The 16,580-nt window shown below is 54.1% G+C and overlaps 1 protein-coding gene across 1 annotated transcript in view; it reads left to right on the top strand.

The window, feature by feature from the left end:
* The window catches only part of Megf8 (multiple EGF like domains 8), a 50,889-nt gene that overhangs the window by 14,742 nt on the left and 19,567 nt on the right, over window positions 1–16,580 (top strand). Inside the window, exons 8-27 of the mRNA XM_021166329.2 lie at window positions 116–238; window positions 2,741–2,895; window positions 3,116–3,235; window positions 3,550–3,694; window positions 3,776–3,939; window positions 6,562–6,762; window positions 7,148–7,348; window positions 8,152–8,388; window positions 8,931–9,049; window positions 9,130–9,261; window positions 9,347–9,460; window positions 9,673–9,921; window positions 10,399–10,598; window positions 10,914–11,124; window positions 11,221–11,470; window positions 12,393–12,525; window positions 14,821–15,068; window positions 15,148–15,258; window positions 15,398–15,516; window positions 16,099–16,306. Of these exons, the coding sequence (XP_021021988.1) occupies window positions 116–238; window positions 2,741–2,895; window positions 3,116–3,235; window positions 3,550–3,694; window positions 3,776–3,939; window positions 6,562–6,762; window positions 7,148–7,348; window positions 8,152–8,388; window positions 8,931–9,049; window positions 9,130–9,261; window positions 9,347–9,460; window positions 9,673–9,921; window positions 10,399–10,598; window positions 10,914–11,124; window positions 11,221–11,470; window positions 12,393–12,525; window positions 14,821–15,068; window positions 15,148–15,258; window positions 15,398–15,516; window positions 16,099–16,306 (3,440 nt within the window). The remainder of the gene's footprint in view (window positions 1–115; window positions 239–2,740; window positions 2,896–3,115; window positions 3,236–3,549; window positions 3,695–3,775; window positions 3,940–6,561; window positions 6,763–7,147; window positions 7,349–8,151; window positions 8,389–8,930; window positions 9,050–9,129; window positions 9,262–9,346; window positions 9,461–9,672; window positions 9,922–10,398; window positions 10,599–10,913; window positions 11,125–11,220; window positions 11,471–12,392; window positions 12,526–14,820; window positions 15,069–15,147; window positions 15,259–15,397; window positions 15,517–16,098; window positions 16,307–16,580) is intronic.

Here is a 16,580-nt window from a genome sequence, read left to right on the forward strand (position 1 = left end):
CCTGGACAACCCTACCTCCCCCAAGGCTTGCCTGAGCCCACCTAGAGATGAGCCTCAGCCTGGGTCTCCTCCCTCTCCTGAGGCTTGCCAGCGGTGCTCTTTCCTCTTTTCTCAGGGGGCAATGTGCATACGCATTACCAGGAGGAAAAGTGTTACGAAGATGGCATCTTCTTCTACCACCTTGGCTGCCACCAGTGGGTGTCAGGGGCAGAGCTTGCCCCGCCAGGAACCCCTGAGGGTGAGTCTCCTCTGTTTTCCTGAGGGCTTTTGAAGATCTCTGAGTTTTAGCAGGAGATGCCTCAGTCATTACCTTGGTGGGCCAGGCATCCTGTTGGAATGACCTCTGGAGACAAGCCTCATCGAGGACAAGGTGGGGGACCAGCAAGTAGATGTAGGGGCACTGAACATGGGTTTTACTTTTTATTTTTAAATGCACATGTGTGTAAGTGTGTGTGTGTGTGTGTGCGCGCGCATGTGCACATGTACAGTGTGCACATGTGGGAGCCAGAGGACAACCTCAGGTATTAGCCTCAGGAATACTGTCCACCCTCTCTGAGTCAGGGCCTCTCACCGGCTAGGTTAGTCTGACTGGCCAGTGAACCCTACACTTCTCCTGGCCTCACCTCTCCAGTGCTGGGATTGCCTGGCATTCCTCTGACAGTGCTAGGTATGGAACTCCAGCCCTAATGCTGTGAGGTAAGCACTTTATCAACAGAGCCACCTTTGCAGCCCCAGAATCTTGGTTCTGTTGGAAGTTTGCCAGTTTGCAGCTGCCCTAAGAAGCAGTGACTTCATGGCATAGTGACAAGAGGTAGAACCAAGGGCTGGAGAGATGGCTCTGTGGTTAAGAGCATGAGCTGCTCTTTCAGAGGTCCTGAGTTCAATTCCCAGCAACCACCAGGTGGCTCACAGCCATCTGTAATGGAGAGTCTCCTCCTTTGGCTTCTGCTTGCGTACACGTGGCTGTATAGAGCATTTACCATACACCACACACATACAATAGTAAAGTAAATGAGAAAAGACTGCAATTTTTTGACAGGCATGGTATACACACTATGTTCCCAAGACTTGGTAGGCAGAAGCAGGATATAGAGTCTGCATCTAGACAGGACTATATGCAATGACTCTGTCTCAAAGTCCAACAAAAGGGCAGGAGCATGGCTTAGTGGTCAAGCCCTTGCTTAGAATCTACCAGAGAGGGGCTGGGGGCGTGGCTCACTGGTGGCACTTGCCTGGCATGTGTAAGGCCTTGGACTAGATCTTTAGCATTGCAAAAATACATGCGTACATGCACATGTACAAATTTCCGATTTCTTGGGCTAAGACCCATGTGCTTACAAAGTATAGGGGTCAGTAGGAAGTCAGAGAAGCCATGATTCACTTTTTATAAGCAGAAAGGGGGGTTTCTTGGTTTGCTTTTGGTGAAAGTACCAGGCTGGGATGGATCTAAGTGCTTGGTATGGACAGCCTTGGCTACTTCTTTCCCCAGTTCCCAGCTGGGCCCCTCCTACTTGTTTGTCACTTTCTGTTTGTCTTATTTTGTGTGTGCCTGTGCATGTAGGCCCAAGCCAGAGTGTGTGTGTCTGTACACATGGGTACAAGCCAGAGTGTGTGCTGCCTGTGCACATGGGCCCAAGCCAGAGAGTGTATGCCTGTGCACATGGGTACAAGCCAGAGAGTGTGCTGCCTGTGCACATGGGCCCAAGCCAGAGTGTGTGTGTGTCTGTGCACATGGGTACAAGCCAGAGTATGTGTGTCTGTGGACATGGGTACAAGCCAGAGAGTGTGCTGCCTGTGCACATGGGCCCAAGCCAGAGTGTGTGTGTGTGTGTCTGTGCACATGGGTACAAGCCAGAGTATGTGTGCCTGTGCACATGGGCCTAAGCCAGAGTGTGTGTGTGTCTGTGCACATGGGCCCAAGCTAGAGAGTGTGTGTCTGTGCACATGGGCCCAAGCCAGAGTGTGTGTGTGTGCCTGTGCACATGGGCCCAAGCCAGAGTATGTGTGTGTGTCTGTGCACATGGGCCCAAGCCAGAGTGTGTGTGTGCCTGTGCACATGGACCCAAGCCAGAGAGTGTGTCTGTGCACATGGATACAAGCCAGAGAGTGTGTGTCTGTGCACATGGGTACAAGCCAGAGAGTGTGGAGAGCCCGACAACCTGCAGAGTGAGTTCTCTCCTTCACCATGTGGGTCCCAGGGATTGACCTTGGGTTGTCAGACTTGGTGGCAGGTGCTTTTGTGCGACGGACCCGCTCGCGGCCTCTTGCTTGCCTTTTATAGATGTCACCAACTACTGTTGAATTGTATCTACTCACTTCACATTCTCAGAGGGCCTGAATTTGAGACCAGCCTGTGGTTACAGATTGAGGTCCTCTCTCTCCCTCCTTCCCCTTCTCCTTAACCCCCTTCCTCCCTCCCCTCCCACCTCTCTCTGGGATGGTTCAGTTTAAAGCAAAGAAACCAAGACTTGGCAAAGTTGAGTCTCCTGCCCAAAGCCATACAGCAGCTCATAACTGATATATGATTTGAATCTGAGTCTGTCACAAAGATCATTTTGAGCAGGGGCACTGGGCCTCTGAGAGAATTGAGAAAATAATGCAAGTGCAGAGCCAGGCAGGCCAGGAGGATTTCCTTGGCTAGGTAGGAGCTAAAGCAGCAATGAGCCGGCTAGACTGGGGCAAGGGCAGGAGCCAGGAGGGCAGGAGCTGGGGAATGTCTGATGCTGTGACTGTCTTCTAGGTCGAGCAGCGCCTCCTAGTGGCCGTTACTCACATGTGGCAGCTGTTCTTGGTGGCAGTGTCCTGCTGGTGGCTGGGGGATATAGTGGCCGGCCTCGTGGGGACTTGATGGCCTACAAGGTGCCCCCCTTCGTGTTTCAGGCACCTGCCCTGGATGTGAGCATTGGGGTGATGGGGAGGGGATGGCTGTGGGTGGAGGTAGCAGTCTCTGCAAATGAGGGGTACTTGGAGAGAAGTGGGCAGAGCACGAGGTTGGTTCTCCAGGCCTGAGGGAGGAGTGGGGTGGGGTTAACTGGAGCAGTCATGGGGAGCCAGCCTTGGCAGATGCCCCAGGTCTTGAGAGCAGTGCCCTCTCCTGTGTTCTGTGTCTCTGCAGTACCACCTGGACTATTGTTCCATGTACACAGACCACAGTGTCTGCTCCCGAGACCCGGAATGCAGCTGGTGTCAGGGCGCTTGCCAAGCTGCGCCCCCTCCTGGGACTCCCTCAGGAGCTGTGAGTGGCTACCCCAGGCCGTTCATCATCCACTAGCACAGAGACCTGCCTTTAACTCCCCCTGCCTAAGTGGCCAGCTATCCAAGATCCTCATTCCTGCCTCCGGGCTGTCCCCAACCCAGAGCCTGTACCTCTCCTAGCACCCGAGTTTAGGACCCTGTCCCTGCATCCCAGAACCCTTGTTCTTGAGCCTGTAGACCAACCCTCCTGTTTCCTGATGGCCACTAGGCTGCCTCTCCCCAGACCGTGTAGCCACAGCTCTTGTTGGATCTCCTGAGGCTCAGAGGACAGTGTATATTGTCTCTTCCTTACAGTGTCCGGCGGCCAGCTGCCTGGGCCTAGGCCGCCTGCTAAGTGACTGCCAAGCATGCCTGGCCTTCAGCAGCCCCACAGCTCCTCCCCGGGGACCTGGCGCCCTAGGTTGGTGCGTGCACAATGAGAGCTGCCTTCCTCGGCCTGGTGAGTGTCGAGCAGCCATGGGGGAGGGGCTCAGAATACCTCATACTGACCCTCCAGCCTCCCATACCCCTGTCCTCTCAGAGCAGGCCCGCTGCCGAGGGGAGCAGATCTCAGGCACCGTGGGCTGGTGGGGGCCAGCACCCGTCTTCGTCACTTCCCTGGAGGCTTGTGTCACCCAGAGCTTCCTCCCTGGCCTGCACCTGCTCACCTTCCAGCAGCCACCCAACGCCTCTCAGCCTGACAAGGTGGGGGCCAGATGGACCTGGGGATGGAGTGGACACTTAGAGACCTAGGGTTGCTTCTTTTCAAATGAGTCTTTCTTGGGGACAGTACTGGGATGGAACCCGGGGCTTTGTGCATGGTTAAGTGTCGGTGCTCCCTGCCCCAAAGCCGAGCCGCACGCTCGGCTGCTGAGTTAGACTAACGGGGTTCTTTTACTTACTTTGAGACAGGGTCCCCTAAGGTTGCCCATGCTTGTCTAGCACCCAGTCTATTCGAAACAGACCTCATTTATCTTTCTCCCTGGCCTCCCTGTGTAGGCAAAATGGTAATCCCATGCCGTGAGGCCCTACAAAAAAAATCTTTTTTTTAAATCTTGGTGAAATAACACATAAAATCAAAAGGTTGTAGAACAAGCTGGGCATAGTGGCACACACCTTTAATCACAGCCCTTGGCAGTCAGAGGCAGGTGGATCTCTGTGAGTTTGAGGCCAGCCTGGTCTACACAGTGGGTTCCAAGACACCCAGAGCTATATAGACAAATCTTTTCTCAAACCAAAACAAACCAAAACAAAGTAGGACAATATTTTTGTCATTCCTAAATCAAGTCTAGATTTATTTACCAATTGCCCCCTGTCTTCCTCTTCCCTGAACTCTTGGCCACGGATTTACCAGCTGTGGGCATTTGATGGAGTCAGGTAATCGGCCTGCTCTGTCCAGCTTCTTTGACTTAGTACAGTGTCTTCAGGGCTTCTTCGGGCTGGGGGTGCATTTGGAAATAGACTTCAAGCTGGATGTGGTAGAGTGCCTCTGTGATCCCGGCGCTCGGGACGCTAAGGCAGGCGAGGAGACTCTTGAAATCCAAGTTACCCTGTACCAGAGTGAGACTCCGTCTCAGAAACAAAACACAAAGTCCAAAGAGCTCCATTGCACCACGGTGGAGAAGGCATGGTGGCCGGAGTGTAAGGCAGCCAGGAAGCAGAGAGGCGAATCCTGGTGCTCAGCTTGCTTTCCTGACTTTATGCTGGTACCACTCACATTTCCACCTCGGCTCACTCAGTCGAGTGATTCCCTCACATACCTGCTCCTGAATCTTGTCAGGTGGACAGTCGAGTTCATGGGGACAGTAAACTTGGCAACCCACCTGCCTCTTCCTCCCCCCCCCCCGCCCCCCTTCAGTACTGGTATTGAAGGCATGTGTACCATGCTTAGTCTACTTTTCCCCCATATATCCAAGCATGCTTTTGGGTGACAGAATGTAGGAAACGCTTTTGCTCTCTTTGTTAGTTGGTATTGTTTTTGAGACTGGTGCTGATAGCCTAGGCTCAAGTGATCCTCCCCTGTCTGCCTCCTGGGTAACTGATACTGGAAAGCACACATCCCTCTGTGCCCCTCTTCTCTCTCTGTAACAAATTTTCTCAACAAACGAACTTGCTATGCAGCTGAGACTGGCCCTAAATTCTTGACGTGCCTTTTTTTTTTTTTTTTTGGTTTTTTGAGACAGGGTTTCTCTGTATAGACCAGGCTGTCCTGGAACTCACTCTGTAGACCAGGCTGGCCTCGAACTCAGAAATCGACCTGCCTCTGCCTCCCGAGTGCGCCACCACGCCCGGCTGATGTGCCTTTTTCTATCTCCTGAGTTACAAGCCTCTGCTACTGTACCATCCTGCCCTTCTTATTTTGAACAGTTATATAATCCTTCATTTGTGTTTAAATGTTATACTGCTGCGCATTTATTTAGATACTTATTTTTGGAGATAAGGTTTGGCAGTGTAGCCCAGGCTGGCCTCAATCCTTGCATAAACCTCCCAAGTGTTAGGCTCTTATTTTGAAACAGGGTCTCCCAAGGGTCAGCAAGTCTCGGTCCTGTGAGTTACACAAATCTCGTCCAGTGAGGGATCCTCAGGTCGGTCTGCTTGTTACTCCAGAATCACACCCTGGCAAACAAGTCAGTCCTGTGCTGTGTGGTCACTGGGACTCTTGGGCCTAGCTATGGAAAGGCATGCTGGGAAAGAAGGGAGCTGCGGACAAAGATGCCAAAGGCTCCAGTCTTCAAGCTTGAAGGACATTAAGACGTTGTTGTTGTTGTTGTTGGTTGCTTTTTTTTTTTTTTTTTTTTTTTTTTGTAGCCCTACCTGTCCTGGAACTCCTTTTATAGATAGACCAGGCTGGCCTCGAACTCACAGCTAACTGCCTCCTTCTCACATGCCAGTGTTACCTGGCTAGTTGTGAAGCATTTACATGTATTATCACTGTGTGTGTACATGTAGGTCAGAGTACAGCAGTGTGGGACTGACTGACTTCTGGTCGTGGAGGTTCTGGGTCTGCACTCAGGTCTCCAGGCCCACATGGCAAGCTCCTTTGCCCCTGAGGCATCTTGCTGGCCCCTCAGTCCTTTGAGTTTTACCTGAAGATGAGGTTGGGTTGGGCCCAAGGTAGAACCTGTTTATATTCTCTGAATTTGGTCCCTAGAGGGAAGATGGGCAAGTTGACTTAATTCAGTCCCATCTCAACGTCTCAGTGGGTGAAGGTGGTTTGGCCGTCTTGTCTCTTGTGGTTCTGATGTGGCCTGAGGGGTGTGTACTTAGGGACAGTCCATCCACAAGCAGAGAGGGACTTAACATACATCCCACCTCTGGATGGTACAGGTCTCCATTGTCCGCAGTACAACTATCACCTTGACACCCAGCCCGGAGACAGATGTGTCCCTAGTCTACAGAGGCTTCATCCACCCCCTGCTGCCAGGAGGACCAGGCGGCCCTGGGGCTGAAGATGTGGCTGTGTGGGCTCGGGCCCAGCGCCTCCATGTCCTGGCCCGGATGGCCAGAGGCCCTGACACTGAGAACATGGTGAGGGATTCTAGAACATTCTGGGGGTGATTTTTGGTAAATATGGGAGTGAGTGTAATTCAGGGCAACAGTGGTGACTTCGGGGTTCTGGGGAATAGTGGGGAGCATTCAGACATGGGGCCTATCCTTAAAGGAAGAAGGGGCTGTGGGGTTTCAACTATGAGCAGACGTGGGAGGAATTGTGGGTAGGGTGAGAAAGGTTTGAGTGACAAGTGCGATTTCCCTGAGGAGAGGGGTCATGGGGAGGGGAGGCAGCTTCCCAAAGTCCAAGAACCCCTGAGACCCTCTTCCTCCTGGGAGGAACTGGGGTTCTTGGAGGGATTGGGAGACCAAAGAAGGAAAGTAGAGAGTTCTGAGGTCTCCTATGTTGCTCACTGCACTGCAGGAGGAGGTGGGTCGCTGGGTGGCTCAGCAGGAGAAGGAGACACGGCGTCTGCAGCGCCCTGGCTCTGATCGCCTCTTCCCACTGCCGGGGCGAGGCAACAAGTACGCGGTGGAGATCCGAGGCCAGCTCAACGGCTCGGCAGGCCCTGGGCATAGTGAGCTCACCCTCCTGTGGGATCGGACTGGAGTGCCGGGCGGCAGTGTGAGTGTCTAGCCTCCAACTCTGTTCCTAGGCTTTGGCCTCAGATCCTCAGCTTTCCAAGTTCCAAGCACAACAAAATTTGAAGTCACTTGATTCTGACTTCAGCCTTGGACCTCACTTTGAACCCATCAAACTCTTAACATTTGACACCAGGCCCTGATAAGATTTCCATATTCTTTTCTGGAACATGCTAGGATGGAACCCAGGGCCTTGTGCATTCTAGAAAGTGCTCTATCCCTGAGCTATGCCCCCGGCCCCTCACTGGTGGCTATTAGGAAAGGGCTCTGTCTATGAGCCACACCCTTAGCCCCTCACTGCGGGGGATATTAGGAAAGGGCTCCATCCATGAGCCATGCCCCAGCCCTTCACTGGGGGATTCTAGGCAGGGCTCTACCACTGGACCACATCCCTAGCCCCTCACTGGGGAATTCTAGGCAGGGCTCTACCACTGAGTCATGCCCCCAGCCCCTCACTGAAGGATTCCAAGCGGGGGCTCTACCCCCAAGTTCCTTCCCCTTCAACCTCTCACTTGTAGATCCTAGACAAGTGCTTTACCCCTGAGCTATACCTAATCCCTACCCATATTCTGTCTCTGTCCGTATCTGACTTCTCTTCCCTTAGCTCTTGTCTTGCATACTTTGACCTCTAGTCTCTAGAGTCCTTCAGACTGTGGCCCCTTTCCTCTGCTGATTTCCTGAATCCCCGTTGTAGCCGTCATGCTATCTCCAAACCTTTAACTGCAGTCCTCATCTCCAATGGACTCTGCCCCAAGACCTAACTCCTGTCCTACGTGCCTGCCCTAGGAGATCTCCTTCTTCTTCCTGGAGCCCTACCGCTCTTCGGCCTGCACCTCCTACTCCTCCTGTCTGGGCTGCCTGGCTGATCAGGGCTGTGGCTGGTGCCTCAACAGTGCCACCTGTCACCTGCGTCAAGGCAGGGCCCACTGTGAGGATGACGGGAGTGGCGAGTCCCTGCTGGTGCTGGTGCCTGCCCTCTGTCCACTCTGTGAGGAGCATCGTGACTGTCATGCCTGCACCCAGGTGCCTGCTGGAGGGAGTTGGGTATTTCATAAAGGAGACAGACTGTCAGGCCTGCTAGCTACTGCTGGTGCCACCCCTCTTCTTCTGCTCAATGCTTGTTTCTGGTCAGAGTTTGTTCCGGTGACCTGCAGGGGAGCCACAAGGCCCCAGATTTGCCACCATTCAGCCCAAGTTCTTTCCGATGCTCAGTCTTGCAACATCGCCTGGGCTGGCCTCCTAAGTGCTGGGACACTGCTATGTGGCCTGAGGTCGGGCTTCTGGCTGGGCTTTATGTAGGCTCCTGATCTGGTGCCTGAGGCTGGGAGAGTAAATGCCTATTTGCACGTCTCTGGATCCAAAGGATTTTAAATCTACCCACCCCTCATTCCTGACAGAAGTATTGTTGTCCAAAGGGGTGAGAGCTAGGTAGACAGATAGTGGCTGTGTCTGAAGGTGGGCTACAGGGTATCATGTCCTGGGAAGAGGTGGTGGCAGGAAGCCTGGGGGCAGGAGGGAGAGGCAGCTGGGTTTGGGCTGAGTTCTGACCTTGCCCTTCACCCCAGGACCCCTTCTGTGAGTGGCATCAGAGCACCAACCGCAAAGGAGATGCAGCATGCAGCCGGCGAGGCCGGGGCCGAGGCGCTCTGAAGAACCCAGAAGAATGCCCCCCACTCTGCAGCCAGTGAGCCCGGCTAGGTCCAGGCTGGGGAGGGTGTGCATGGGGGGTGGGCAGGAGTGACCTGGCCCTGCTCTCACCCCCAGACGGCTGACCTGTGAGGACTGCCTGGCCAACTCCAGCCAGTGTGCCTGGTGCCAGTCTACTCATACCTGCTTTCTGTTTGCTGCCTACCTGGCCCGGTACCCACACGGGGGCTGCCGTGGCTGGGACGACAGGTATACTCTGGTGCTGGGTGCCAACATGGGCTTCCTGGCTAGGGGGGTGCCCTGGGCGCTGACCCTAGCACTTATCTTTTTGCAGTGTGCACTCAGAGCCACGGTGCAGGAGCTGTGGTGGCTTTTTGACTTGTCACGAGTGTCTGCAGAGCCACGAGTGTGGTTGGTGTGGCAACGAAGACAACCCCACTCTGGGACGGTGAGGACTTGACTGGTTGCATGGGCCTCCTGGCTCTCCCTCTTTCTCTGTCCTCGCTCTGTGACTGCCTTCTGCTCCTCACTGCCATCTCCCGTCAACCCTCTACCTTCCCTGTCTCTGTTTTCTTCTGCCAGTCCCCATCTCTGTCACTGTTTCCCTGGCTGTCTCTCATTTCTCTATTGTGAGATATACTTTGATCTCTTCCTACACAGGTGCCTACAAGGGGACTTCTCTGGACCCCTGGGTGGGGGGAATTGCTCCCTCTGGGTGGGAGAGGGCCTGGGGCTGCCTGTGGCTCTCCCTGCCCGCTGGGCTTATGCCCGCTGTCCAGATGTGGATGAATGTCGCCTGGGCCTGGCGAGGTGTCACCCACGGGCAACCTGCCTGAACACGCCTCTCAGCTATGAGTGTCATTGCCAGCGTGGCTACCAGGGCGATGGCATCACACACTGTAACCGCACGTGAGTGATATGTGGGTTGCCATGGAAATGCTGCCCCAGGGCTGGAACTTAAGCTCGAGGTCTTTGGTGATCACGGTAGTGGGCGCTCACTAGAACCAGTGTCCCCAGTTAGTGTGGGGTTCTCACCTCGAAGACAAGGACCTCAGTGGAAGGACAGGGTGCCCAAGGTAACCCTAGTAACCATAGAAACAGGGTACTTCTGGATGGTGGGCCATAGCCTTCAGAATTGCTGTGGAGATAGATGGAAGAGGACTTAGTTAGAAGGGTGTTTTCACAGTGATGACATGTGGTTTCTATGGAGACAAGGATCACCATGTGTGAGAGTGTTGCCTTGGGAACACGTTTACTTGCGCGCACAGGGCCATTGAAAGAGGCAGCCAGTTGTGAGAGTGTTGTAGTGGGTGGAGACGCTGGGGTGCTCTGACGACTCTGGGTCCACCCAGCCCTCTCCTCCCCTGCCTCTGCATGGTCCCTCAGGTGCCTGGAAGACTGTGGCCACGGTGTGTGTAGCGGTCCTCCAGACTTTACTTGTGTGTGTGACCTGGGCTGGACCTCAGACCTGCCCCCACCCACGCCTGCCCCAGGACCCCCTGCCCCTCGTTGCTCTCGGGACTGTGGCTGCAGCTTTCATAGCCACTGCCGCAGGCGGGGACCTGGCTACTGTGACGAGTGCCAGGGTAAGCCACGTGCTCTGAGCCGCAGTGCCAGCCTTGTGGGGACCCCCTTCCTTTTCTAGGACTCTAGGTTCTTCCTCTCCGAGACTCCCCTCTAGTAGTGCTGTGACCCCATGCTCCAGCCCCTGCTCCTGTCCCATCACTGTATCTTGACCTCCCGCCCCTCTGTTGGGGCTTGCTCTCTCTTTCCTGGCCTAGGGCTTGTTTGACTCTTTGAAGCAGCTTGGGAGGGGGTCTGCGATCAACTGAGTCAGGTGGTCTGGGCCCCTTTCTGTCCTTGCTCCTGACTTTGTGTCCTGCCTGCTGGGACCTCCACAGACTGGACGTGGGGCGAACACTGTGAACGGTGCCGGCCTGGCAGCTTTGGCAATGCAACCAGCTCTGGTGGCTGCCGACCCTGCCAGTGTAACGGACATGGGGACCCACGTCGTGGCCACTGTGACAACCTCACTGGGCTCTGCTTCTGCCAGGACCACACTGAGGGTGCCCACTGTCAGATTTGCTCTCCAGGATACTATGGGGACCCCCGGTAAGTAAAGAACATGTGGGACTTGTCAGAGAGGGGCTAAGGACCCCCTGGGCTAAGACAGAGGGGTCCGACACTGTTTTTCATTTCTTTCCGCAGAGCTGGTGGCTCCTGCTTCCGGGAGTGTGGGGGTCGTGCGCTCCTCACCAATGTGTCCTCGGTGGCTCTGGGCTCCCGCCGCTTTGGGGGACTTCTGCCTCCAGGTGGTGGGGCAGCAAGAGCTGGGCCCGGGCTGTCCTACTGCGTGTGGGTTGTCTCTGCCACAGAAGCGCTGCAGCCCTGTGTCCCTGGCACGCTCTGCCCCCCGCTCACCCTCACCTTCTCTCCAGACAGCAGCACGCCTTGCACAGTGAGCACCCGGGGGCCTAGGACTCAGTGTATAAGCCAGAACATCTCCCCTTCCCAACCTGGACCCCCCCACACAGACCCCCCCCCCCATGCCACTGGTTTGTGTGTTTGTTTCTAAAACCGTTGGTCAGGTCATCCAGCCCTTTGTTCTGGGCTCTCAGATCCTCCCATTTCTCAGCTCTTTTCCTGTTTGCTGAGCTCCTGCCTCTCATTCTTCCGATCCTCAGGCACCTCTTCCCCGGCCAGGCATGGTCGCTTCTTAGACCTCGTGTGCACACTCTGATTCATTAGTAGTGGACTCCACTACCAAAGTACTACTGTGCGTTTAGAAAGAGGTTTGGTGCCAGAGTGCCTGGGTTTTTGTTGTTGTTGTTGTTGTTTTGGTTTTTTTTCCCAAGATTTATTTATTTATTATATGTAACTACACTGTAGCTGTCTTCAGACACTCCAGAAGAGGGTGTCAGATCTCATTACAGATGGTTGTGAGCCACCATGTGGCTGCTGGGATTTGAACTCAGGACCTCCAGAAGAACAGTTAGTGCTCTTACCCGCTGAGTCATCTCACCAGCCCCGAGTGCCTGGTTTATTAGCTATGTCTGCTTTGGATGCAGGGTGGGAGGGGAAACCTCCTCCGTGCTGTGAACTTAATGAGGTACACTGTGTTCAAATAGCCCACCTTAGACTCAGGCTGCCTTCTTTCCCCCCGCCCCCAACCCCTGGGTGTGTCTGTCTGTCTCTGTCTTTCTCTTTCGTATAGTCTCCTACCTACTGTGTAGCCTAGACTCAAAGTGAATTCATGGTCTTGCCTCACCGTCCCATGCAGTTCTGAGGGACATTTCCCCACACTCTGTTCTCTCCCTTTGAAGCCCTGGTTTCCCAGGCTCCAAGCAGATCCCGAACTCTTAACTCTGTATCCTTTTCAGCTGAGCTACGTCTTGGCCTTTGACGGATTCCCACGCTTCCTGGACACTGGTGTGGTTCAGTCAGACCGGAGCCTCATAGCTGCCTTCTGCGGCCAGCGGCGCGACAGACCTCTCACTGTGCAGGCTTTATCAGGTATGGGAGCTTGAGGGAGCGAGGCTGGTTAGTCTTTGGCTTCTCTTCATCCTTCGGTGTTGGGGGTAGAATCCAGTACTGGCTCCCTTAGGTGCTGGGCACATTCTCTCCTGCTCACCCACACCGCTAGCGCTCACTGGTAGACCAGACGAGCATGCTCCCTCAAGCTACATTCCAGACCTTGTTCTGAGCTTTTTCAAACTTAAAAAAGTTATTTTGAAAACTGGGCTTTGTATCCCATGCTTCTGCACCTGTCATTGATGGGATTTAGGACCCAGGTTCTAGCTCAGGGAGAGGTAGGGGATTCAGGTGACACCATGCTTTTCCTGGGTGACACGGCTTCTCTCCATCTCTGGACTTGAGTTGAGAAAAACAAGATTTGGGCTGTGTAGGCGTAGGCTATCTTTGGAGAAAGGGATGGGTAGGGCACATCTCTGAGGCACTAGAGTGGGACCTGAGCCATTTCCATGTCTTTACATTTCTCAACCATGGAGTTTGTGGGGACCTTTGGCAATGTCTAGAGACATTTTGAATGACAATTAGAGATTCCTCTGTCATCTGGCAGGTGGACACAGAGATGGGGCTGTCCGTAATATACACAGGAGTTTTCACACCAGAGTTGTCCACCCCTCAGCATACACCTGGCTAAAAGGGTGGGACGCTTAGGAGATGGGGGCGTGACATGGAATAACAAGGAAGAGCTGGCTACGTGCGCTGCTTTAAGCAAGTTTTTGGAAATGCTTCTCTACACGTGACTCAGAGCAGTTCTGAGGCCAGAGGCAAAGTGTTTTGCTGTAGCTGTGTAAAAGCCCAGGTTGTGAGGCAGCCACTAAAGCTGAGGGGCTCACAGACTCAGCCATGGGTACAGCAATGATCCAGGGATACATGTGCTGCCCTCACGGGCTGGGGGAGAGGGACAGACTGCCTCTTTTACTGAGGCAGTGGAAAGGAATGGGCTCCAACCTTGTCTTGGGAGCTGCAGGCAGGCAAGTCTTCTTTAAGGAGGGGAATCTTGGCTAGAAACAGAAGGTAGGGGACAGAGAGGGCAGCTTCACCAGGCAGAGGAGTAGCAGGTACCAGGCCCTGAGAGCAGGCTGCAAGGGCCAGCACTGCGGTGTACAGATGTCAAAAGTGGGAGATCTTGAGTTCAGAGGAGTCTATAGTGTATGTGGGTACCAGATAGGGACGTTGTTTTTATTTGAAAGGTCTCGTTGTGAAGCCCAGGACTCCCCTAAACTCATGCAATCCTATTTCCTCAGTTTCCCTAGTGATGGAATTATTAGAGGGGTGAGCCACAGTGTCTGGTCTGTCTACCCTCTTTCCCTCTGTTCCTTCCTTTTTGAGCCAGGTTCTCCTGGCCCAGGCCAGCCTTGAACAGTGTAGTTGAAGATGACCTTGAAATCTCGATCCTTGTGCTTGTGGCTCCCCAGGGTTGGGATAGTAAGTTTTATGTAGTGGTGGGGACCGAACCCATGTCTTTGTCCATGCTAGGCAAGCACTCTACCGATTGAGCTATACCCTAGCAACTGGCTCTGTCTTTTCTTTGCCCCAAATGTCCTTGAACTCCTGACCCTCTCGCCTTCCCTCCTGAGGGCTAGCATCACAGGTGTGCGCCAGCCACCTCAGCGCTCTCCCTCGGAAACAATGCTCTTACACAGGAGTGTGTGGAGCTGCGAAAGGTCTGCAGTTGTCCACAGCGGGGTCAGAGTGGCTACTGACGAGATCACAAGGGCTGCTGGAGGGCAGAATGTAGGGCATTCAGGAGACAGTGGGAGGGGAGGGGGTGCTGGTGTCCAAGATAAGAATCCGCTTTGCATGGTAGCTTGAAAGCTAGGGAGTGGTGGGCAAGCAGAGCAGTGGGCAAGCAGAGGGGTCTAGACTGTAATGTTTATGTCCCCAAGGATGCCAGGGGCTGAACCCATGGCCTGGCCTGTGGTAGGCACATATTCTACCATAGATCTAGAGCCCTAGCCTAACTAAGATTTAGTTAGAAAATGGCTGGAATTTTAGAGCCAGCTGTGGTGGCACACTCCTGTAATCCTAGCACTTGGGAGGAAGTGGGAGGATAGGAGTTCAAGGTCATGCTCAATTATATAGTGAGTTCAAGGGCAGCCTGGGCTACTTTGTCTAAACAAAACAACCTCCCCACTCAAAACTAAAATGTGTGGAACCTGATGGGTTGGTTGGGGAAGGGGAGGGTATGCTGTGAGTGGCTGGTTTTCCTGGGTTTTCTCCACAAGTGTAGGAGCAGTGCCCAGAGTAGGGCTCTGCCCACCTCTCTACCTTTCTCCACAGGGTTACTTGTGTTGCACTGGGAAGCCAACGGCTCCTCCTCCTGGGGATTCAATGCTTCTGTGGGCTCTGCCCGATGTGGATCAGGAGGTCCTGGCAGTTGCCCCGTCCCTCAGGAATGTGTGCCCCAGGATGGGGCTGCAGGTGCTGGCCTCTGCCGCTGTCCTCAGGGCTGGGCTGGCCCTCACTGCCGCATGGCTCTGTGTCCTGAGAACTGCAACGCCCACACCGGGGCAGGGATTTGTAACCAGGTACAGGTGGGACAGGAGTTGCCGGGTAGGGTAGGGATGGTGTTCAGGGCTCCTCTGAGCTGCCTTCTGATGTCCTCAGAGCCTAGGTGTGTGCATCTGTGCCGAGGGCTTTGGTGGCCCAGACTGCGCCACGAAGCTGGATGGTGGACAGTTGGTCTGGGAAACGCTCATGGACAGCCGCCTCTCAGCTGTGAGTTAGGGAACAGCTTTGTCTGTCCTGTGGGCTATCTTCCACCTCTATTCCTGGGACTACCGTAAAACTTCCCACCTAGACCTGGCACTCGGTCATGACCTTAGCCTGACCTCTGACCCCCTCATTTCCACTCCAGGACACTGCTAGTCGCTTCCTTCACCGCCTGGGACATACTATGGTAGAGGGACCTGATGCCACTTTGTGGATGTTTGGGGGCCTGGGTCTGCCACAGGGCCTGCTGGGAAACCTGTACAGGTAAGGACTACTATAAAAAACCAATTCATTTTACCTCTTTGATTTCAGTGATGGCTCTAATTATTTACTAATAAATGCCTTGGGCCCAAGCTTTTGCTCACTGCCCGAGCAGCTTGTAACTTACTTAATCCATTCAAACTCGTCTGTGTCTTCATGTAGTTAGTAACCTCTCTTTCATTCCCGACCTGCTTCTTCCTCAGGGTCTCCCCCAGTGTCTCCCCCAGCATCTCTCCCTGAATCTCCTTTCATTCTCTGTTTCCCAGAACCCTCTCTTCCCACCAGTGCCCCACCTCCTATCTCCTGCCTCAGCTTCTTGGCCATTGGCTTTTTCACCGTCAGATGATGCTTATAGGAGATTCTCCGTGCAGAGGACTCTAGGGAGATGAGATGCTTATGTAAGGGAAGTTTGTTTTAGGGGCTGCTGAGGTACCTCTTACGCCAGGTGAGCAGAAAACCACTCAGGTGAGAGAGAGACAGTGAAGAGGATCGTCACAGGAAAATAACTAAGGGATTCTAGGACAACTCTATAAAGATGCGGGGTTGACTGCTTAGTGAGCCTGATACTTTGTATTTTGGCTCCAGGTATTCAGTCAGTGAGCGCAGATGGACACAGATGTTGGCAGGAGCTGAGGATGGGGGCCCAGGCCCATCACCCCGTTCCTTCCATGCAGCTGCCTATGTGCCCGCTGGCCGAGGTGCCATGTACCTGCTGGGGGGCCTCACAGCTGGGGGCGTCACCCGTGACTTCTGGGTCCTTAACCTCACTACCCTGCAGTGGAGACAGGAGAAGGTGAGCATCTGTCTCCATCCTAGGCCTGTTTCTCACAACAGACTCAGCAGGCGTCCGTCCATTGGAGTTCCTTTGAGTTTCATCACTAGAGGAATCTACCCTCAGGGCACCAACAGAAGCACAGGAATATGACCTGTTGGTGTATTTCAGCTATAGAAAGCTTGCCTAGAATCCTCCAGTGAGGGGCTGGGGGCGTGGCTCAGTGGTAGAGCCCCTGCCTAGAATCCCCCAGTGAGGGGCTGGGGGCGTGGCTCAGTGGTAGAGCCCCTGCCTA

This window comes from Mus caroli, chromosome 7, assembly GCF_900094665.2.
Source record: "Mus caroli chromosome 7, CAROLI_EIJ_v1.1, whole genome shotgun sequence".
Lineage (NCBI taxonomy): Eukaryota > Metazoa > Chordata > Mammalia > Rodentia > Muridae > Mus > Mus caroli.